The 24,121-nt window shown below is 40.0% G+C and overlaps 1 protein-coding gene across 1 annotated transcript in view; it reads right to left on the bottom strand.

Moving 5' to 3' along the window:
• DGKB (diacylglycerol kinase beta) overlaps positions 1–24,121 on the bottom strand; it is a 465,349-nt gene that overhangs the window by 163,296 nt on the left and 277,932 nt on the right. Inside the window, exon 19 of the mRNA XM_054021197.1 lies at positions 15,232–15,296. Within this exon, the coding sequence (XP_053877172.1) occupies positions 15,232–15,296 (65 nt within the window). The remainder of the gene's footprint in view (positions 1–15,231; positions 15,297–24,121) is intronic.

Here is a 24,121-nt window from a genome sequence, read left to right as displayed (position 1 = left end):
CAGTCTCTTGTTCCCTATGCTAGTTGGTATCAGCAGCATTGGTAAGAAAGGAGGAGCTTTAAAGCTGGTAGGTATGGGAGCATCCCTCATTGCTCCATCGGGAATGTATAAGATACATCCCCATCCTTCCAAAAAGAAGTGAAAGAGTTAATAATAAATTAAATACATGTGGACATGAACTAAGAGAAAAGGGTGAGAGAAAACTGCTGTGTTCAGGAAATGTTTTATAAAAAGGATTTATACTAGAATCCTTTGACCAGACCATGTTCCCTGGGTCCATGCTTGGAGGGATCTTCATGATGTTAGGTCCATTCAAGAAGCTAGGACTGGGTGGGCTGTGTTAAACACCAAGAGTGGCTACGCTGTAGCCTCAGATCCATGCTGCCAGAGGTACAGCTCCAGCTTATATTATCTTTCCTACAGAATCCAGCTGAGCTGGAAAACTACAGAGATTCCAAATGAATCTAAAGCCAGTAGATGATCCGGTAATATATTTCAGTGCCCTGTGCTTCCTGCAGATGTCCCAGGCTCCACTTGGTCTAGAAGCAGAACCACAGTTCATTCTATGGGGGCCCAGCACTGGCCATCCAAAAATGAGTTTGGGAAAACTCCATTAAAGCATCTTCTTATGGTCTCTATCTACCCTCCTTACCCAAAGGTCTTTTCCCATCAGCATTTTTGCATAGAAGGATGATCTGTCCCCTTACATTCTGCAACACAGAGCCTCTGGATGCTAAAAAGGTATCACTATACACAAAGATCTCTGTGGTAATGAATTAGGTCAGATTTACAATGGGATCTATTTCATGAAATCCTTTTTGGTAAAGACATTTTTCCTATCATTCATGTTTGTTGTTAGGCATTTAAATTACATAACCTAGTCGTTCTCTATATTTGTATGACTAATGCAGAATAACTGTCTGTCATAGAGTCAGTATATTGTATGTTCTCATGGTTTGTTAAATATAAATAATTCTTAGTGACAAAATAAAAAGAACAAAGAAACAAAAGTAACCCTTACAAGTGGAACCTACAAAATGGACACAGTCTGTGCCCAACAGGTAGACTTAATTGAATCGGTGTCATCAAACCGTGATGATGTTTATAGCCCTTGAAAAAATGAGTGATGTTGAGACAGTTACTTTCAAGGCAGCTGCTCTGCACCCACTGATTTTTATTTTTGCCACTGTTACTGGGAACAGTTTGAGGGCCTTCGAGAATTGTTAAAGAAGACAGAAGTACATGGTTCTGTTATCCTGTCAAAAAAAAGTCACTGGAAGTGATACTCCTTGTGAGTAAAGATAAAATATTCTTGATGTGTTGTGTAAAACTAGGTATATTGATTAGTGATAATTTTTCAAAAGCCCTATTTTCAAAAGTGACAGGCACCTGCGAGACAGATTTCTAAATATACTTAGGCACCTAAAGATTCAGATAGGTGCCTAGTTGAATTTTCAAAAGGACCTACGTGCCTAACCCACACTTATGCTGCTAAATTCCTAAGTTCCTTTTGTAAATGGGACTTAGGCTTCTAAGTCAATTAGGCATTTTTCATAATTTTACCCTACATTTCTTTGTACAATCAATATTGAATATTTCATTCAGAATGACTTAAATGACATTTCACACCAGCAAAAAGTTCATGTTTCTATGATTAACATGTTTTTTCCCTTAGACAAATAAAACCGTGATCAAGAATTAAAGATTACCAGTTTAACACAACGCTAGAGGCTTTATCATCAAAATCTGAATCATTCATGAATTTAAACTTCTTCCACAGTACATTGCTACTGTACTAATTAATGTCACGATAACTAGAGGAGGCAAAAGTCCTGTAAATCTGTTTAAACTATATAAAAAAATCCTCAGGACTACCCTTGTTTATAATATGTTGCTAATACAAAATATTCCAACTCCTGAAAAACTTCTTTAGATGTCCATTATGCTCCCAAATCACAAATTACTGTTCCAAAGAGCATTCAAAGCCTTTAGATATCTCCATAATTGGCTCAGAAATAGCATGATGCAAGAAAGGCTACCAGACCTTGTTCCTCATATGGATTTTGTTAATAGTTCCCATGAACACTAAAACTGAAAGGTTCTCAAGAATGAGGAAAACATGTTACTAGCTGCTGTTCCCTAAGTCTCAATTGAACAAACAGTGGCAAAACTAACACAGAGACTCTTAGTCTGAATACGCAACCATAAATAGTTTGTGACATGTCCACCTTTACTACAGAATCTCAAATAATAAATTCAGGGCTTCACCAGGAAAAGTTTTAACAAATTCATTATATTTTTAAAATACGTAGGCTTGTAAGAATTAGATTTTGATCAGTAAATGTTGATAAACATCAATTCTGCCATACACACACAAACAGACAAAAGGATATTTCCATCGGTAATAATTGAAATGTACAGATAGGCAAAGTAAGGAAAATGCTGCTTGAGAATTTAGAGTCAAAATCCAGGAATTAGGCTTGTTAGAAACTGACTAGAGAATGAATAGTAAAAAGGTATGATTTGTTGATTTAAGGACATTTACTTCGTATATTTTGACATATGAGCATTGGATGCTTGGCATGTGTATTCTGTTGATTAATTGCTAATAAATGCAGATTAATGGTATTATTGTGTGAAGGCTCTTTCATTGGAAAAAGGTGCTGCTAACCCATAGAGGGTCACTGGACCCAGGGAAAGGGGAGGGGCCCTAAATTGTGCGGGTAACAATATGATGTTGATAATTTGTGTTTTAACATTTTATAAAGCTTTAACTTTTTGAATCTCAACATCTACTATCATTAAAGAGTTGTCTTCACAGTTGCATAAAATTATGGCAAGGTCAAATTTAAATAAATACAAATCTAAAAAAATTCTTAAAAATAAACTAATATTATTCATCAAAATTATACAAAATAAATATTGAATTCTGCCAAGCCTAAAAATATGTATCTCCAAATTATCAACTTGTTTGTCCTGAACTCTAGTAATAGTATTAGTGCTTTTATGGCATAAGGATATCAAAAGTATAGCCGATATGTCATTTCTAGTGATTCAAGTAATACATGATTTAAAATACATGGAAGAGTTAATAAACTCTCAGAAATTGCTAGGTAACAGAGTTCTGACCTCAGTATTGCTTCACAGTCAATGAGAGTTTGTTTACATGATTTAAAACTTCCATCTTTTGTTTTCTTGGTTTAGTGAACTGCCATTCCATTGCCTGGTGTAGGAATTGTGGCTATAGAATGCAGAGGGGGAGCAGAAGCTGTCTCAGTGGGAGGCCAAGGTAGTTCATATCACCCACAAGATGACAGAGTATGGGATTGGTGGTGTGGACAAGGTGAAGATGAGTAGCTCAAGGTATTGTAAATAAAGTATCCCCTTTGTATGTCAGTGTTAAAATAAACGGACATAGCTACTTGTTTTGCCTTTCTGCAGCACCTTCCCTCGGGCTCAAGAATGTAAGCCTTCGTCAAATGTCAAAAGCCAGAAGCAGGTTATTTTTGGTTCTTTAACATTTTCTATTGCTTTTCTGGGAATGACTGGACCTGCCAGTCAACATTCTGTCCCCCATGATGGAATCAGTGACCAACCATTGAATTCAGCGTCTTCACCAGTCACAGCTTCTTGAAAAACTGGAAGACATCATCAAAATGATGACATACAATTCCATACTATTCTCTTTCTCCCCAGTCTCCTGTTGATCTTGGTCAGCTTGAGAGAGGGGAGAGAGAGAGAATTGCTGATTCCCCAACCAGCAATCCGGAACCCCCACAGCATGAATCTCAGTTTTATGACCCTTTCAGAACTCCAGCCCCACAGCAGCACATGAGTGTTATGGAGCTATAGAACCTGGCAAGTGGGCAGGAGTAGATGACATTTTTGCACTGCAAGAAGATTCTGCAGACCTGCATAGAAATGAAGGAGGAGTTTGCTGAACTGAGCTGGCAACATTTTGCAATTTCCAAGACATTCCATATCTACACCATGCTAGTGCAAAAGCTCAGACTAGGATGGCTACCGCCCTGACCACTGGTAGGATACCATAATTAAATCCTTTAAGTTATTGATTTAGAACCAGATGCGGCTCAGTGTCTCTCAGGGGCTGTCATTCATGAAAAGATGGCATCAACTTCCATATAGAGTGGTGAGGACAAGAACTGAAGGGAAAAGAGGGCTTAATAGCACTAATGAGAGTTCATAAATAACTATTTAGCAAAAAAGGAACCTTGCTAACCAAACAAATTTTTACTTAAGATATTGGGCCCAAGACTGGGGTTCCTTCTCTGCCAGACTGCAATGATAAGACTTTATTATGTCAGTATGGTATTGTATATAGATGCTTACTGAAACAGAGTATTGTGAATGCTTCTTTATGGATTACCTAGGAAATTTTTGAGATTATCCAAGAAAAGTTTTCTTCTGGAGTGAACTGTGCTCCTTAAAAATGACAGCTGATAAAGGAACATGGTTATAAGAGAAAAATAAAGAATGCCATTTGTTCAGTGACATATTAGGATATGGAAATAAATCAGAGATGCGTAAGACTCTTGTGGATCAGATGCTACAGCAGCCAGCAATTTGGAAGGAACTAAACAGTTTGCAGAAGCCAATTTGATAATGTCTGGCTGAGGTGGACATTAGTTACAAATTTTTCTAATAAAGTCACAAATGAAAACTGAAGTGTCACTAACCAACTAAAATATGAGATTATACCACGCCCAGAGAATGTATGTTATTAGAATTAATGTCTGAAGTCTACAGATAGGCCAAATATAAGAGAACCAAAGAAAGGAATACAATACCATATATATTATGAGTTTTCTATCTTCTGAGTGTAAGTATATGAAATCTAGTTTCATTCTTTATTACCCATTCTGTTTAGAAACCCTGAGAATAACTATACATTGATTTTTAAAAATAATACTAACAGGAGCTAATTTGTTTCAGTGTTAGCTATATAGTTATGCTTTTGTATCTAGAATCTTCAAATGTTTTGATTGAGGGAAGTCTGCAGGATTTACTTTATAATTCCTTCACAAATTATCATTTGTGGTTTGCTATACATTATATGATAGGAAATGTTTTTCATTTTGCATATATCAAATTTGAAAAGCCATGTAAAAAAATAGCCCTGATGCCGTGGAATTATAAACTTGTAATCAAGTCAGAAAGAAGTCTGATTATTTGCATGAAAATGATATATGGACTAAAACAACATAAGCAAGGCAAGTGCATTGAAATGCAAGTAGGAAGAAAAAGGAAAATGTTATATAAAAATGTGGCAGATATTTTCATAGGGTTTGGTGGGGGGTTTTGTTTAGTTTTTTTAAAGTAAATTTTAGGATGTGCCAAATACCTAGAATGCCTCATTCATATGGTTAGCAAAGACGAAAGCTGCAGGAAATTGAGTTAGGATCATGGCACACTGGCTAATATGACTAGTTTTCTGGCAATCTGAATAAACATAAATGCTGAGCACTAGTGATTGAGAAATGTTAAAAGGTTAAGAGGTTAGGGCTGGATCAGCACCTCAAGTTTTGGTTGTTATTTGAAGTTACAGAAACCACTCCAGTCTGAAAAACTGGGTTGGAAATTTAGTGAAAACAGGTTCTCTGTGAGATTTCCAGTTCTTCAGTATCTACGGTCTGACCCAAAGCTGTCTTGCTTATGGGCTAGGTCATAGGCCAGGATTTAGGCTGTATATCATGTTGGTCCAACAGCAGGTGGTCTCCTCATTACCAGCATCTGCTTAAGAGCTGTCTTGAATATGGATGCTTTCCTGAATTAAGGCCTTAGATACTGGAATCAAGGTAACAAAAATAATCCATAAAACATCTATGGATCAGAGTTAAGGTTCTGTGTTGTGATTAAATTTTCATTTTTTGTACTTAAGAATAATGTGTTTATCTGTATAATAAGATTCCGGGATTGTCACCTGTCTGTGTGTCACTCTGAAACTTAGAATATCTGATGATTCAGTAAAAAGCCATAGAAACAGCAACAAACATGGTTGAGAGCTCTTTTTGTTCAGAATATCACCAGGTTCAACCATCACTGGGATCCAGGGTCTGTTACAGTCCAATTTTAAAGTTCTCAGCCATTTTTGACTTACAAATTATACCTGTGTGACAGCCAGGCACGCATACATGATATGCCAAGAGCCCTAGATCATTGTGATATTAGTGGTAATTCAACCAATTGCCACCCTTACTCTACAGATAATTTGCATGCAACACTTTAATTGTTTTTATGAGGGAGACTGCACAGATGGTGGATTACTTGGCCCAACTGCCACACCCATGTAACAGCATGGGCTTTCAGCTACTGATATTTATTAAATGGTAAGTGTAAAAATTATTACATCCTTAACAATTCACTTCATTTTGCTTTTAACAGCATAGGCTTTGTGATCAGTCAGAGCACTGTGTTCACTTAGAAATCTTAACTGTTTTTTTAAATTAAAGTTGGCTGTTTTGGCTTTTTTTGTTTTGGGAATATATATCAGAAATGGCTGCTTTATGCAGCTCAGGATCTGATATAAACATTTCTTCCAAGACATAACCACTCATCTTATCATAGGGATGTAGACTTTATTTTGCATGTCTGCCAAGCTAGCTTCAGAACCAGGTTTGTACCTCTGCTGCACTATTCATCAACTCAGGTGTTCCATTTCTCTCCCTGTATACAATCAACACCCTGTGCCCCCAACTATTTTACCAAGAATTGTTAGCGCAATGTTGGTATATTTGATTCAAAGTAGACACTTGAAAGCTGGGTGAAATCATTTTATTAATTCAAACAAAAAACTACAAATATGTTTTATCAGCAGGCAACAAATGTCAAATTAAAGCCTTCTGGTTGTGGCACAAGCTCTCTCATATGTTAAATTGACTATGAAGAAAAGTCGTGTGAGAGCTTTGGGTATCATTTTCTGTTTTATTACTTCTCATTCCAAATGATCAGATTATAAATGAAAAATTCGTAGATATAGTTCCCATATGCTGAACTTCATTTAATAACTGAGATTTGCCTTAAAACTACTATGCAATAAGAGGCAGTGGCTTTAATTAATTAAAGAATGTACCAAATACCCAATTGGTATTTCAAAATCCATAAAAATAGGTTCATGACCTACTCTGAATAATGAAATATCCTCTTCAGTAAAATAAGTTGCCAGTTTGACATCATTTGAAGAGAATTAGATTTTATTGACCTTGGCCTATAGTATATGGATAGATCTGTTATGAATCAACAGTTTCTTACTTGTAGAGTGTGTGCTGGGCCATTTTCTTCAGTTCAGTATCATAGCTTGCTAAATAATACTGAGCTGCTAGACTGTGCATATAGCCTGAGACTTTCTCTCTCTTAATTTCACAGTAATTATTTTATACATGTTTCTAAGACAACCATTCTTCTAATAAACTGGGTGCCATTATATTATTTAAAACAAAAAACAAAAAACACCACATCAATTCCCTCAAGAAAAAAAACCTCCTAGTCCCTCTCACAATTAACAGCAGACAATTTTCTAGAGCACACAGCTGGATACACTTCAGAACCAACTTTGTAGGTGATAGAGATAAGTCTTACATTGTATTATAAAAGTGGAAAACCCTCGCTCACCCTGATCTCCAGCAGTAGTGAATTCAAAGCTGAGAACCTTGCAATGAGAGTATGAAATCCACTCCTGTGCTGAGGGTTAGCATGCCGAGTACGTACTGCTTAAATCCCATCTAAGTCATACAAAAGTGATGCGGGAGGAGGGGCAGGGTGCTCATGCAGTCATGCTCCCCAGATTTCTGCCAGGGTTTGCTGGCCTCACTTGGTCACATGGTGCGGCTGGGCTGCCTCCCTGCACAGCAGCAGCCGGAGCCAACAAGCTGCACCCCATGGGGAGAGACAGGAGCGTCAGCTGGGAGCTGTAGGGAAGGGCTGCTGCTTTCCAGGAGGAAAGACTGAGGGTAAGGAGGGACCTGCTTGGGGAGAGGTCTGATTTGAGCTGTTCCAGGGGCAGCCGAACCTTTAAATTGTGATCCCCACTATCAGCAGGTACAGGTCATCTGTGAAGCCATATTTTGAAGTCTTAGGTAGTACAAAAGACTTGTGCTGGCCCTCTATGCGGGTGAATTTCCTCCCAGAGTATGCTGCCAGCAGCCCTCACAAGTTTGAATAACAAGTTCCATCAATTTCAGCCTCCCAGATACCCTCTACAGCAGCTGTGTTTAACAGTGAAATGTTGTCTCTTAAATAGCTAGCTATTAGCCCATTAAACTTTCAAGACAAAGAACAGAATTTTGAGATGGCCCTGCCATGGGGTGTATGTACCCCACACTGGCCCGGCAACCAAAGTGTTAATATAGGCACTGCTAGCCACTGCTGATTGGAAGCCCCACAGCAGCTGGGAGGATCAAAGGAATGGGAAGCAGAGGAGTGAGCAGGCTGGAGAAAGGGCCTTCTGACAGTAAGCTATAAAGAGCTGCCCAGAGGCAACAGCTCAGGAGGAGATGAACTGACCAATAGGCTGGCGAGGCTGCAGAGACCCAGGAGAAGGTAGGAAGAAGCTCAGGGCACTGTCAGAGTTGAAGAACCCTGACACTGCTTACCTCAATCAAGGGTCCTGAGCTGGAACTTAGTGGAGTGGGTGGGCTTGGGTTCCCCTACCAATACTCCGATGGACTTGGGAGTGGAGAAAGGGTTTTTCAGACTACTGGACACCAGGTATAGACTGAGAGCCCCACTGGGCTATGTGAACCCAGGGGCTGTGCCATGCTTCGCCAGAGAGTGGGTCTGCTGCACCACCCCAACGTTTGATAGATAGCCACTAAAAGGTGCAGAACATTGACGTAATATACTTACATAATTATGCCCTTTAAAAGTTGGGCAACTGCATAATGAACCAGATGTAGTTTGCAGATGGCTTCTGCAGGAAGTCCCTAGTGGAACAGCACAGTTTTCACCTCCATGATGTGAGAGAAAGAAGGCCTTTGGGAGTAAGGGATGGCCTTATTGTCTGATCAGAGAACTTGATGGTTAAAAAGTGACAAGAACATTTGCTATACCCTTGATATTCTGACCCAAGCAGCATAAACTGTATACAGCTTTGTGACTCAGTCTGGAGACTATCTGAGAAAACGTCATCTTAGTCATGGTGAACATGAGATCTTGGTCTAATGTTTTAGAAATGTTATCTGCGCTAATACTGATATCCTTTAAGGTGGGATGAATGTGAATAATTCAGATACTAAGTTTAACAACTACTCAATAAGTTAACAATGGAAGCCAGTAGACCTACAATATGGCCTGAATGGCACCAGGATACCCACATTGTCTTTGTCCTAGGCCAATGCTTACATTGCATGTGATTGCACCAAAAATATTTGGTGGGGAGGAAAGCAGGGAGCATTCATGCATTTGAGGTCAGATGCAAGGGGTCTGCCTCTCCTCCCTGGCCTAAATTCATGTTATAACCAGGAGCCTACTGGGCCAAGGTGGGCCATTTTGATTGTATATAAACGTTTCAGAAAATGGATTCTCTTGCTCTGCATTTGTTGAGGATTGCTATTACATTAGCAATTCTGAGCCAGAGTTTAGAGGTGCAGTTTCATGGAGTCTTATCCTTTTGTGAAAAAAGTAATCAGGTGGGATCAATGAGACAGGCAGCAGATGTTTGCAACCTGCTCTCTGTATTGGGCTGGTGTCTTCTGACAGAGTCTTCTCATCCAATCATAGCCAAAATAGGGAGAAGAAGGGAGTTCCTAAAGTGCTTGTAGTACTTGCTTGTAGTACTTGCTCTCAGGAGCAATTATTTTTGCTCTGCTTCCAAAGCCTCAAGAACAGCAACTGTGTTCCGTTATCTTTGCTACCAGGCCAGGACTGGAGCCCACAGAGGGACTTACTTTCACAGCAAGATGCCTTTGTAATATAGCACTAGTAATGGGGTAAGAGACTTTTTTTTTGGCAAGGGATATCTAAGGTGAGATAAGGTGATGTGCTATGCTGACCTTGGTACACTGCAGTACTGGACCAGGAGGAAGAGAGAAGAGGGAGACCTGGCTAAAAATTCAGTTACTTTCACTTACTCCACTTTCTCTTTCTTCCCAGAATAAGTCCATGTCATATAGTTTACAAGTTATAATCTAATCCACAATTATGTGCATATTGCTAATTATCAGAGGGCTTATTTTCTTGGAGGTCATTTGCACAAAGTAAATTGGTATTTAGTGTTGTTTTTTTTAAATACCAGTGTCTTTAGAGGTTAAATGCATAGATACTGGCACAAAATAGAAGCATAATTAAACAAGATAAAAGTGAATTTCTAAAATATAAGGTCAAGAATTCAACACTAATCAAGTTATTAGGAATATGAGATTGTTTCTGTTTTAGGATTTCTTCATCATAAAACAGCTATAAATCAAGAAGAGCGACTCATGTTTGAAAATCTCTAAAATGATGTACTGTAAATGCAAGCTATAAATTCTACTTTAGTTTGCTGAACTTCAAAAATATCTTGTGTGCTATTTGGTGCCAGAGCGTATGTCTACACTGCAAAGAAAATCTCGGAGGCTCAGGTCAATTGACTTGGGTTTTGCGGGGCTCGGTCTGTGGGGCTAAAAATAGCAGTGTGAACATTCCCATTCACACTGGAGCTTGGGTTCTGCCACCCTCCCCCTACACTGGGTTTCACAGCCCAAACAGCAACATCTACACTGGTATTTTTAGCACTGCAGCCTGAACCCAAGTCAATTGATCCAGATTTTGAGACTCAGTGCTGCGGGTTTTTCCTTTGCAGTGTAGACACCCAAAGAGTCATGTTAGCAAACTTAATTTAATCAAATACTATTTTAGACTATTTAATCTGGACTTGAATGATTTTTGTAAAATGTTTAGTTTGTCTCCACATGTAGGTTCTATTCACATAGACCATATATCTATTTTTCTCAGCACCAGTCTATGATGTATACACAGATCTTCCTGCAGGGGCATTCTGGCTAAACTAGATTATTTTAACAGCGTCCCAGTTTAGTGATACTGTGTTACTTCAAATGCTGTCCTCTACAAGTTTGCTTCGCCTCAGGGTTAACTACTAGACACTTGCTCACTGAAATCAAGAAATTTGATCCTGCTCTTAACAGGAGGGACTAGGAATTGAACCATGCTTTCTCAAGTGCAGTAATCTCAGCACTTCAAACCACCAGTGTTTGGCTACTATGACAACTCAGATTCTAATAGTTATGAATGCATTTAAACACTTGCCTCCTTAAGTGTCCGTGGAATGGTAACAGTATTTATCTTATCAGTAAGACCATGGGACACACATGATCATTGAAAAGAAAAGAATCACACTAAAGGATGCAACTCTAGGTTTTCAGAAGAGTATCTTTAAAGATTACAGTATATCTATTGCATACATTCTTTAGTTATGTGCATTTCTTTATTTGCTATGTATTTAAGTTGATTGGGGTGGGGAGGGGGAATTGGGTGTCCAAATCCCTTGGGTGACTTTGAAAATCTCAGTCCTACTTTATTTTTTGTACTTTTGAGAAATTAGCAATGTAAAAAGTTTGTGTGAAAAAGAAAATCATTATTCCTGTCACATGTTGAATAGAGGAAAGAGTTCCTAATATTTAGATTCTATTACTTTGAAAGCATTTTATGAGCACTAACTAAACAATCCCTCCAAACCCAGTGACATTGAAACACTTTTTATTTCTATTTTATACATAGTGAAAGTGAGGCACCAAAGTTGTCCTCTGAGAATTGACTATAAAACTATAAAACTGGCATGGCGGGGGGGAGGGGGTCCCACAGTGGTTGCATCTCAGTGATTTCATTTTCCTATCACATCTGCTCAGTTTACAAGTAAAAATACGTTTTTCCCTCCACTTATGGCCAGCTCTACCAACATAACCTGGGTTCAGACTGTTGAGTTGGATTCTTTCTAGCTTATGAATCATCAGTAGTTTATTAAAAAAAACCCACAACAACAACATGTTGCAGGCCAAAATCTGTCCTAACTTATATTGCTGCAGCTATAACCTGTTTTAGTTTCCATGGAATTGAACAGGTGTATTAAATGAGGGCAGAATTGTCCTTCAATGTGGATCTTAGCGATCAATTTTATTGATGGTGCATGAGCGAGGATAGAATCCAGCTCACACTCCCTAGCCTGTACTAACTGTTTAAAGTAACAAAAACTTCTTTTGTCATATTCAGAGTTTATCCTAGCTATTCTGGAAGAGGTGTCAAAGGGAGGTTGTGGAATCCCCATCATTGGAGGTTTTTAAGAACAGGTTGCACAAACACCTGTCAGATATGGACTGGATTTACTTGGTCCTGCTTCAGTGCAGGGGAGCTGGAATTGATGACCTCTTGAGGTTCCTTCCAGCCCTACATTTCTATGATTCTATATCTATTCTGTATAACACAAAAAAATCAAATTCTGGTTAGCAAGGAATTCCATGTTGGCTGTGTAACAGATCGTTACATAGCCACTTCTGAAAGTAGAACTGCAGTGCAGTGGTCTGATTTACAGAAATATTTAATCTCTCACTTAGTTTAACAGGAGCTCTGGGTGCTCATCATCTCTGAGAAATCAGAATTTACTAAACGAACTCCAAGCCTGAGAGAGATTCTTTTTTCAGAGACAGGATAAGAATATAGGAATTTAGGGTGAGATTTTTCAGGAGGCTAAATGGCTTAGGAGTACAATTCCCTTTGACCTTATTGGGATTTGTGCTCCCAAGTTACTGAGATGCTTTTGAAAATGCCACCTTCTAGTAAATTACAAAGTTTATAGCCACTGGCTCAGTGAATTCTAAAATGCGATCTGTTTTCTCATACTTAATACCTTACAGCAGGTTTCTCATTATGGAATGTCACCATATGCAAACTGCTGTTAAAAGAACAAACTGCATCTGAGATAATTGTATGTAAAATTACATTAGCAGGGTTTGTCATTTACCCCTCTATGCAAAATAAAACAAATATTTTAAAAATGATAAGCCTGTAGCAAAATGCTTCAGGAAACTATCTGAATAAAGATATTTATTGTCTTTTGTCTAAAATAGTTAAAGGTAGAGCTCTGGCTATCTAAAAATGACTAGTTTGACATTAGAACTTCTCTTATTATAAACATGCTAGCAAATTATAACTTTAACAGTTAATTCTTAGATTTATTTTTGATAAATATTATATCATCTGAATGAGAGCTCCTCTAACCCCTGGAAATATCATTACCTTTTCAAGTTCTTTCAGTATCTCAGTAACAAGAGGTGGAAAGATTGGAACTATATATTTTTGTAATTAATTTCCTTAAGATAATGTTAGAAACATCAGAATCTTTAAAATATAGATGAATTTCAAGGTGAGCCTGCTAGCAGATGTTATTAATGGCATATGATTTATTGTGACATGAAATCTGATCTGAAACTCATATTATTAGCTGAGCTTTTTATAAATTAAAATTTCCAACTGCTGAAAATACGCAGAAGAGCCACTGATAAACCTGCTTCACCTTCAGAGTCCAGAAAACCTGCATTTGATAAGTGTCCGATAGCTCCACCAATATGTCTTTCGGACCCACTGTATTCTCTTCATTATATAATTCTTGGGAGTGAAAAATATATGAGCTTTATGAAGAGGAGCTGTTATAACCATGGTGGGCAACCTGTGGCCTGCATGCGGCCCATCAGGGTAATCTGATTGCGGACCCCAAGACATTTTGCTGACATTGACCGTCTGCAGGCACGGTCCCCCGCAGCTCCCAGTGGCTGCGGTTCACTGTTCGCGCCCAGTGAGAGCTGCGGGAAGTGGCAGATGGTCAACATCAGCAAAATGTCTTGCGGCCTGCAATCAGATTACCCTGATGGGCCGCAGGTTGCCCACGTCTGTGTTTTAACATGGGTGTTTATTTTGGAATTTATTGTAATATATTAAACCCTGCATCATGATAGATCCTCACAGAGGCTGAGGGGTACTGAGTGTGTAAGAAGCCTCCTGGTGTATGGCTTGTGACAACCTCAGTCCCTGTGGTTGGGGGAGCACAGTGTTTTCGGCCACACTACAGTGGTTAATGGCCCCACTCACACCACTCTGTTCTGGTCCACAAAGCAGGACAGCCATACTACAGAGAGCAGATCCACTATCCTATAGACATGGCAGCCTGTGTAACTCTAATCCATTAGGGCAGCTTGCTTACCTGAGGCACAATTGCTCCAAGATCTCCTTATGGAGCATAGCAGCTCCACATAGCCCCCAGTCAGGCCGGTGGGTAAATGTCACAATTTGGCCCAGAGAGAGAATATATTCATAAATATATAAATAAATATGTGCGGTATAAAGCAACAGAGGGTCCTGTGGCACCTTTAAGACTAACAGAAGTATTGGGAGCATAACCTTTCGTGGGTAAGAACCTCACTTCTTCAGATGAAAGTCCAGTATGTGCAGTATATATTCCTATATATTGTATTGATTTCTTTTCCTCTCTTGTACCTTTAAATGTTACTTAAGACTTATGAAAGGTTGCTGTTCCCCATCATTGTTGATCTGATAAATTACCCTAATATGAGAGACAAACAAGCATTGCATTATGGATTTTATATACCCAGTAAGCCGTTGATTGAGGAAAGATGTATTTAGAGTATATATTAATACATTTTACATTTCCAAAAAAGCTTTGGAACAGCAGTCCATATCAAACTCAAAAAGGAACATGTGTATATACGCAAAGTTTCAGTTCGCACATTTTAGACATTTCCCAAGCTTCTTAATGATAAGACGTATATATTTATAAAACAGCATTCAGTTGCCCTTCCTCACAAAGAGTATATATGGAAGAGCCCCTTGTCAACATACCAGTGTGTATGCAGGAATGAAAGATAAGGATCCCCAGCTGCAGCTGTCTAATAAGTGCTCTGCAGTTCCTAATGGCAAAGTGTCAACTCAGGGATCCTCAGATACCACAGTGCATCATCTCTATCATGCTAATCTTAAGAGTCAATCATTTTGCATGTGAGAACGGTTTATTTATAATGCTGCTCACTTCAACTGAGATACCAGACATCACTGACTTTAATCGGAGTAATCTGGAACCAGATATTTAAAGTAAGATGCAGTGACATTCTGTCTTGTAACAATAATCAATATTTTGAAGGAAAATGCAGAATTTACCTCCTCATGTAACATACATCTTACTCATTCACTTGCAAATATTGTTTGTGTTCTTACCTACTGTTGAACTTCTCTGGATGTTTTTCTCGCATGATGTGGAATCTGTGGGCAATTGAAGCATCCTAACAGGAAAAAAGAAATGTGTAAATCTATCACTATGGGTAAAACTGCAAAATATAAAATCGAAATTGTAACCAAGGCACATAAACCACAAGATGTTTTGTGCACTATCATTATACAAGAGCAGTACCCTGATAATTTTGAAATCTCAGATATACAGTATTCTAACAAGCAGCTATATCTCCAGATCATTCCCCTACTACACATTTTACAGTCTGTTACGTCTTTTTACATGAGTGGAATGTGATAGTTATTTTTGCTGAAAGTATCTCTAACTTCTTGTGCAGCATACAGGCATTTGTTTTCAGTGAAGGTTTACTATCCACACCATTGTTTTTGCTGGATTACAGAATAAATAAATTAGGGTGGAAGACCCACTAAGGTAACTTCACCTATATACAGCCTGAGCATTTGTATAGGGCCATTAGTCTAATAGTCTTGTATACAAGTTCTATGTGGTCTAGGTCAAGATCTGGCTACCCAATATTATATACACATTTAAAAAAAAGTGGATTCAGTATAGGAGAACAACCACCATTGCCGTTTCAAAATGACTGCATGCTCAATCTCTAAATCAGATCCCTACATAGAGCACCCCAGAGCACAGGCATTCCCAGCCTTTAGATACACGTGTCCTATTACCTCATAGTCACCTGGGAAGAAATGTGTAGGGGTTTATATTTTTTATATTCTATCATATATATTACTAATACACACAGATTTGGTAACATTAACTTATGAAGATGACATAAAGCACCTTAAGATCACGGATTAAAAACAACAAATAAGAGGTAAGCTTTTATACACAATGTGATGAACTGGAAATATCTCTATTGATTCTTTTATATGGTGCAGGTGTGATTCAGGCACCTCTTTGTGCCAAGAGGGACAGGGGTATAAAAGGTTTATAGGGATTCCCCAGTGCCTGGTGTTTACCTACTAGTACACCAAAGAATGTCATGTAAAATCTCTAATGAAAGCCCATGTCATCCTGGTCATCATAATCATTGTGAGATGTACATGCGGATAATATGTAAGAAGATAGGGGTGTATACTGGAAATTATGTTCTTAAGATCTTGTAGTTAAAGGCAACTCACTCAAAGCTAGCGTTCCTTGAGAAAAGTGTCTCTCTGGAGAAGTTTATCTCCCTAGCTTACTATTATGTGTCTTACAATAGAATCATAGAATATCAGGGTTGGAAGGGACCTCAGGAGGTCATCTAGTCCAACCCCCTGCTCAAAGCAGGACCAATTCCCAACTAAATCATCCCAGCCAGGGCTTTGTCAAGCCTGACCTTAAAAACCTCTAAGGAAGGAGATTCTACCACCTCTCTAGGTAACCCATTCCAGTACTTCACCACCCTCCTAGTGAAAAAGTTTTTCCTAATATCCAACCTAAACCTCCCCGACTGCAACTTGAGACCATTACTCCTTGTTGTGTCATCTGCTACCACTGAGAACAGTCTAGATCCATCCTCTTTGGAACCCCCTTTCAGGTAGTTGAAAGCAGCTATCAAATCCCCCCTCATTCTTCTCTTCTGCAGACAAAACAATCCCAGTTCCTTCAGTCTATCCTCATAAGTCATGTGCTCCAGACCCCTAATCATTTTCGTTGCCCTCCGTTGGACTCTTTCCAATTTTTCTACATCCTTCTTGTAGTGTGGGGCCCAAAACTGGACACAGTACTCCAGATGAGGCCTCACCAATGTCGAATAGCGGGGAATGATCACGTCCCTCGATCTGCTGGCAATGCCCCTACTTATACAGCCCAAAATGCCGTTAGCCTTCTTGGCAACAAGGGTACACTGTTGACTCATATCCAGCTCCTTGTCCACTGTAAACCCTAAGTACTTTTCTGCAGAACTGCTGTTTAGCCATTCGGTTCCTAGATTGTAGCAGTGCATGGGATTCTTCCGTCCTAAGTGCTGTACTCTGCACTTGTTCTTGTTGAACATCATGTCTATTAGCATACCAAGTTAAACAGTAATGAAGAGCTTGGGGGCACTTCAAAAGAAAATTAACAGGACGAGGTAAACAGAGGGAGAGGGGGAGTTTTCAGGTGAAGATTAAAGATCTGTTCTGGTAAATGTGGGAGTGAAAGAAGCCCTGGCATCCCTCACTGAAGAAGTAAACTGCCAGTGAATTTGCTTCATGAAAAAGGGATCTCAACCAGGCTTGGCTGAAAATGTTGGGAAGAAAGTTGGGTGAGATAAACTTCTTTAAACAGGAGTATAATTGTTAGTTAAGTTGAGGCCATAGAAAGCATGTTATGATTGTTTCAATATTTCTGTTTGCTATCATATGAATCTCTGTTCTTTGTTAAAAAAAACTTATACTTGCTTTCTCTATAAAGACATTTAAGTGTTATGTCTTAAGCAAGGTTGCGTTCTAAGGTGAACGCTAGGAACTAAAGTTCTATGGCTTGTGTTAGGCAGGTTGTCAGACTATATCATCGCCATGACCCCTCCTGGCCTTGGAATCTATTAATCTATTAACTAGTAAGCTGTGGTGTACTGTTCCTTTGGGAACAGCAAGCCTGGTAATTCTGTGAGTGTCCACTAGAGCAGGGGCTGGACACTGGTGATGCTAGGAGGACTTGTGGGGTGGAGTGTGCCTAACACTAACCTGTAGAGAGCGAGGCCTGGAGGCAAGGTGCTTGTGTTGCCAATAGCTGGTGGAGTCCGGGGGCTGAACCCAGGCAGGCACAGACAAAGCTCACTGACGCTAGGGGTATATGGTAGTGTCTATGGCTGACAATCCTGAGTACCCCCAGGGAGTATCACACAAGGCCTCTGTGTGTTTGGTTATGATGGGTTATTTGATATGGAGGCAGATCAGAAGGGGTTATTTAAGGAACCAAACAGGAAAGGTAAAACAATAACACATCCCATCTCCTAGAACTGGAAGGGACCTTGAAAGGTCATCAAGTCCAGCCCCCTGCCTTCACTAGCAGGACCAAGTACTGATTTTGCCCCAGATTCCCAAGTGGCCCCCTCAAGGATTGAACTCACAACCCTGGGTTTAGCAGGCTAATGCTCAAACCACTGAGCTATCCCTCCCCCCAATGTAAGAATCCATGAGAAAACAATGGCTGAGCTATCACTGGGGAATAAACTACCTGTCTGGCTCCATCCAGCTTAGAATGGTTTACTCTTTCCAAAGCTAAGCCTGGATCAAAGACATCTAATCCCCAAAGATTGTAGAAAAGGGAGGTGAGATTGGGTGAGCTTGAAGAGGCCGTGCAATGAAAAGCTGACACCTGATTGACAGAGTCAGCAGTAGAAACTACAACGGGGGCAGTCTGTTTTCTCCCTGCCAGAGCTGGAATTGGCTGGGTTTAGGGAGATATACAAAGGTGTAAGTAAAAAAATGTCTAGGTATGACATTCCCCTGGTGTTATCTGGACCGGTGATCTGCAATGTCACTCCAATCCTCGACTGTGGGAGCCAGCCTTACCCTGCTGTGAGAACCCCCTCTCCCGGGCTGTTCATGCAAAGCCTCTAACATGTAAGCTGCTCCTTGCTACGTGAGCAAGTGCTTTTGGCCAGCTGCTGCTTGGATTGTGCAACTGAATGACACTAGCCAATATCTTTGGTCCCAGCCACAACCCTAGGAACCTTCGTTTTGCAGTGCCCGCTGGAAAACTGCAAGATAGATTTTAAGTGATTATAAGTCAAAGCACAACAAGTCATATTTGGTCAAATGAAATAAAAGCAAAACGCATTCTAAGCTGATCTTAACACTTTTAGTGGCCTTACAAACTTATATGCTTCTCACCACAGGCTGGCTGGTTGCCCTTCAGCCAGGCTCTCCCCTTTGATCAGTGCTTCAGTTGCTTGGAGGTATAAGTGAGAGCGAGCATGGCAAACATCTCTCCCTTTTATCATGTCTTTTCCCTCTTGGCTTTGCCGCTCACTCCTTCAGAGTCAGGTGCGTATTACCTCACCGTAGTCCCAAATTGAGCAAAGAGAGGGGGGTGACTCACTCAAGAGTCCAACAGATCCTTTGTTTCTGTCTAGGCCAGTGTCCTTTGTTCCTGTGAGACTGGGCTGGGTTTGTTCCATACATGCCCTGATGAGGTGTGAACTGCCTCTCTGTTCCTGGAGAGCTTTGGCCTGGGCTTGTTTTAAGCCATGAGGACACATTTTCAGCCTCATAACTATATACGTAAAATTACGACCTATAACATTACTATAACAACAATGCTCAGTGCATCACGAGCCTTCCAAAAACAACAAAGAGTCTGGTGGCACCTTAAAGCCTTCCAAAGACACCCGACATGAAAAACTTTGCATTGGATACCACACAATCATACTATAAGGAACATGGGGTTGCAGGGTGTTCCCCCCGAGGTACAGAGCTCTCCCAACTTTGTAAAAAACCCACTTCCACAAGGGGAGTAGCTACTAGTGCTGGTGCACTGTCTATACTGCCACTTTACAGCACTGAAACTTGCAGCGCTCGGTGTGTTTGTTTTTTCACACCCCTGAGCAAGAAAGTTGCAGCGCTGTAAAGTGGCAGTGTAGACAAGACCTAAGAATGGTTGGGCCATGTGGTTCCACCCAGAATGAGGTACAGGAAGCCAGGCCTGTCCCCTGTGGGGTGCACTCAAGAGGCACCAAAAGGGGTCTAAATCACAGTTTCCTGGTGCACATGTGCGTGTGCACACACACACTACCATCACACATGATGATGTGGTGTGGAATAAATATTTTAAGCAGTATGAGTTTGCGATGGCTAACCAAATTACTCCCAAGTAGCTTCAATACTTATAAGTTACATATATCATCCCAAATGTGTGTCAGTAAAACCTTCAGACCATGCCACATTCACATCATGTATTTAAGTGCCATGTATTTAATAGAAAATTATTGATGCTGTTTTTCATATCCATCTATCTGTAAAATCAGTACCATTATAGTTCAACTGTAGTGGTCTATGAGCAAGATAAAAAATACAGAGAGAGAGAGAAAGAAACTGTGCTAACCTTAAGCACATCCTTATCTGCTTCACCTCGCTTGTAAACTCCCACGGGAAACTTCCTTGCCTCAATGGAGTATTTGCAAACTCATTGTCCTGTCAGTCTCATCTGCTTATCATTCACATATTATTAAGAAAGTTGAAAAGTAATTTTACAAGGCAAACATTTGCTATTATAGGTAATCCTGTAGTTACAAAATACTTCATCCTCAAAGTGATACTGGTAGTAAAACTTGAGCTGCCAGCCTTCCAAGTAAAGAGAGCCAGTAAATCAAAACCAACTCTGCTAGCTAGAAAGCACAGTTTTTGATACTTTATCCACATGTTAGACACTCCAATTAGTGAAAGTATATTTCCTAGAAAAAAATAAACAGAAAGGACCACTGTTGTGCTTAACTTGTTAACTTTCCTCTACATTAAGGCAAAAGTAAAAGAAAGACCTAAGACAAAATGAATTAAGAAGTAATACTGTATTTGACAGAAACTAGAAAACACTAATCAAGGACTAACTGTCTAATGAATGAAATGAAAAGGCTAATGTGCTTACTCATGCATAACAAATGCAAGCCATAAACAAGTTAGGGATCAATGCCTACTGCAGATGACAAACAGGCAGTTATTTTTCCATGGAAGGTTAATTTGCTCGAAATTTTCCCATGACTGAACATTTTCTGACTCCAAAACAGATCAAGCAACTTAGTGAGCTTGGAGGTTAAAAAGGACACTGCATAAAAAGCAATTTTGATGGGCACAGCACAAAGCAGATGCATGCCGCACAAATTTAATAAAAAATTGCTGAAAGGGTACAACTTTGTTTATAAAGAACATAAACCACTGATCACTGGTACCCATACACATATATGCTTTGAAGCAGGGGAGCTGCTCGTCAACTGACTGGTATAAGACTGGAATCAATGGTGCATCCAATTGGGTGACTCCAAGATCCACTGATTGGCACTTCGATTCTGTAGCATTCTAACCCCCACCCAGGGCTGGACCATTTACATAGGATTCCGTGTCACTGCGACACTGGAAGGGACTCAAATGGGCCCCTTGTTAACAGGGCAGCCCTTTGTTCACATGAAGAAAACTCTCAGCTTTCATTTAAAAAATATTTTAGCCCATTTCTTTGTGAAGTTAGCCTTACATAAAGTGGTCTAAACAAATGCAAACTAATTGCAAGGCCCAAAACAAACCAACAGTAGGAATCTGGAGGTAGGGGTGAATTTAAGATCCACCCTCTAATAAATATAGCAGCTAGGGATCACCAGACAACAGCCTCTTTACCCTGGGGAATCTATTATGAGCTTCACACCGCCAGAGCAGAGAGCTGGTCCACACATCTTTTAAACTGAATGGAGTCAAATACTTTTAGGGGTGTATCTCAAACCTCCCCAAATTCCTTAGGCTGGTTCTGTGTACAGTGATATGCTCATGGTGGACAGTAACTGGTTACATTTGGGTTAGGGGTCATTGTTTCAAAATCCCTCCCACAATTCTGTGGCTGGCTGGGCATGTTAATGTTTCCAGCCTGCTCTAAGGTTGGGGAAGAACAAGCTGCTGCTGCTCATTCAGCCAGATGCTGCGCTGTGAGTGGAGCTCACTAGCAACACAGACAAGTCAGCTACTTCAAAAAAAAAAAAAAAAAAAAAAAAAGATTCCTGCATCTCACATCAGTACAAGCTGGAACACATGACAAGTGCACCAACAAATAATAAAAATAGCAATTCCTGCAACCAGAGCACTCTCTTCTCAGCCCCACTAGTCACTCTGGCATGTCAAAAGGAGGACAGGCAAGGCCCAGCTACTGCTGTACTTAGAGGAAGTCCTGCATTCACCTCTAACTGCCTGCCCAATCTAAGCATAGAGTTTGAACGGTCAGAGACCCGTCCCCACACAATCCAGGGGAGAAACCAGCTTGGAGGGAGGGGAGCACCAGCAGGCAGAGGAGACCCAATGAATTGCAGAACCACAGGAAACTCATTTGACAACCCATGATCCAGCTACCACAAAACAGGACCGTCCCTCCATCCCATCCAATCATTCCAGAGCCAGGGACCACAGGGCAGTTTGCCTGCCTCCATCAGCTTCTGGTACTGAAGAAAGCTGCCAGGTAGGCAAGCCATCAAGAGTAGCTTCCATGAGGTACTGGGCAAGCTTGGTGCATTGAAGGATATTGAGAGGGGTGGAGGTGGAGGATTAATGGATTGAGTTGATGTAACCCCAAACCCCTCAATGCCAACTAGCAAGGGGGTTACTAGAATATTCTGATCCCGGTATGTACATTCTAGATCACCAAAGAACATTATGTGAGGTCTTTAATGAAAGCTAGGGTCACACTGCTCATTAATATCATTGTGAAATGGATGGATGGATACTATGCAAAAAGTTACATAAGTATACTGAAAATGTGTTTTAAATTCTGTTCAAGGCAGAATTGACAAACAGGTTTTCTGTCAGACAAAAGATGTTTATTCACTGGTCTCTATATTGTAATGTAAATTAAGCATTGTAAGTTAACACAATGACTACGCATCTACGCAGGAAGTCAGAAGGGACACATGAAATCAACAAGGTAGCAGCACACAGGAAAATAAGCCACAGAGGCTATCACCCAGAGTACAAACAATGAACACTGGGAATATAAGCAGAAGGCAAAAAGACACCCCTTTATTCTAGGAAGTAAACAAACAGCACATTTACATTCACAAAAACAGGATCTCTAACTACCTTAGTGAAAGATGCTGCAAAGGACTTTGGGTGAGATAAGACTTCTTTAGACAGGCAGTTAGCCTGTTAAGTTTAGTCTTTAAAAAAATGTGTTATGATTTTGTTTTACATATAACACTTTTGTTTCCATTATCCTTAGTAGCTGTTGCATCTTTGATAATAAACTTATTTTTGTTTCACTATAAATATATCTTTGTGCTGTAGTGTTAACCTGATCCTCAGTTGAATCCTACAAGCTGGTGTATACACTATTCTCTTGGGGACAGTAGCCCTGGTATTTCTGTGTGTTCAGTGGAGCAGGGGCTGGACACTACCAGAGAATGCTTCAAAAGGGCTTGAGGACTGGGGTACACCTATCGTTAACGATAAGGCAAAGTAAGGACTGACATTGCTCAGAGGAGGGTGCTTGGATGGCTAACAGGAAGGCTCCCTTTCACTGGCGGTAGGAGGGACTCACAGCTCTGGGTCCCCCGAGAACCATCACAGGTGAGAGGGTATACAATTAGTGAGTTATGAGACTAAGAGTATGGAATCAATGGATTTTCTGAAGAGCAGAAAAGTGTGTGGAATTGATATTTTATGGTGTGGAGTAGGAAAGAAAGTATGGGTTTGGGGGTTTTTTGTGAAAGAGGTAAGACAAAAGTACTTCATCCCAGGAAATGTCACATATTTAACTAATTGTGATAAAAAAATGTTTTGGGAAATCCCTTACTATAATTTGGAAACACATCACTATTTCACCCTGGTGTCACCTAGCAGAGAGTTAATTTCTTTTCATGTGGTAGAAGCTTTATCCAGTTAGGATACAACCTGTGGGATGCCTATTGAGAGGTGGAGGAAGGAAACAAGGAAAGGGTTTATGATTGTTTTAATATGCAGCAACAACACCTAACTGTGAACGTGCCCAAGTACTAGGTCCATTATTATTATTATTACTGCTTTTTCACAGTTCTGGGTCAATGCAACATCAGTGAGTGACTCCAAGAGGAGAGATCTCTTGCAAGAAAACCAAACATTTTTGTCTCAGATCTACAGCAACTCCACTGCAGATAATGCTGAATATCAAACTTTTATTATCAAGAGTTATTCTAACTAATTCATTGATTTACTGTATGAT

Source organism: Malaclemys terrapin, chromosome 2 (genome assembly GCF_027887155.1).
Source record: "Malaclemys terrapin pileata isolate rMalTer1 chromosome 2, rMalTer1.hap1, whole genome shotgun sequence".
NCBI lineage: Eukaryota > Metazoa > Chordata > Testudines > Emydidae > Malaclemys > Malaclemys terrapin.
Note: the sequence above shows the minus strand (reverse complement) of the source record. Positions and strands in the feature narration are given on the sequence as shown.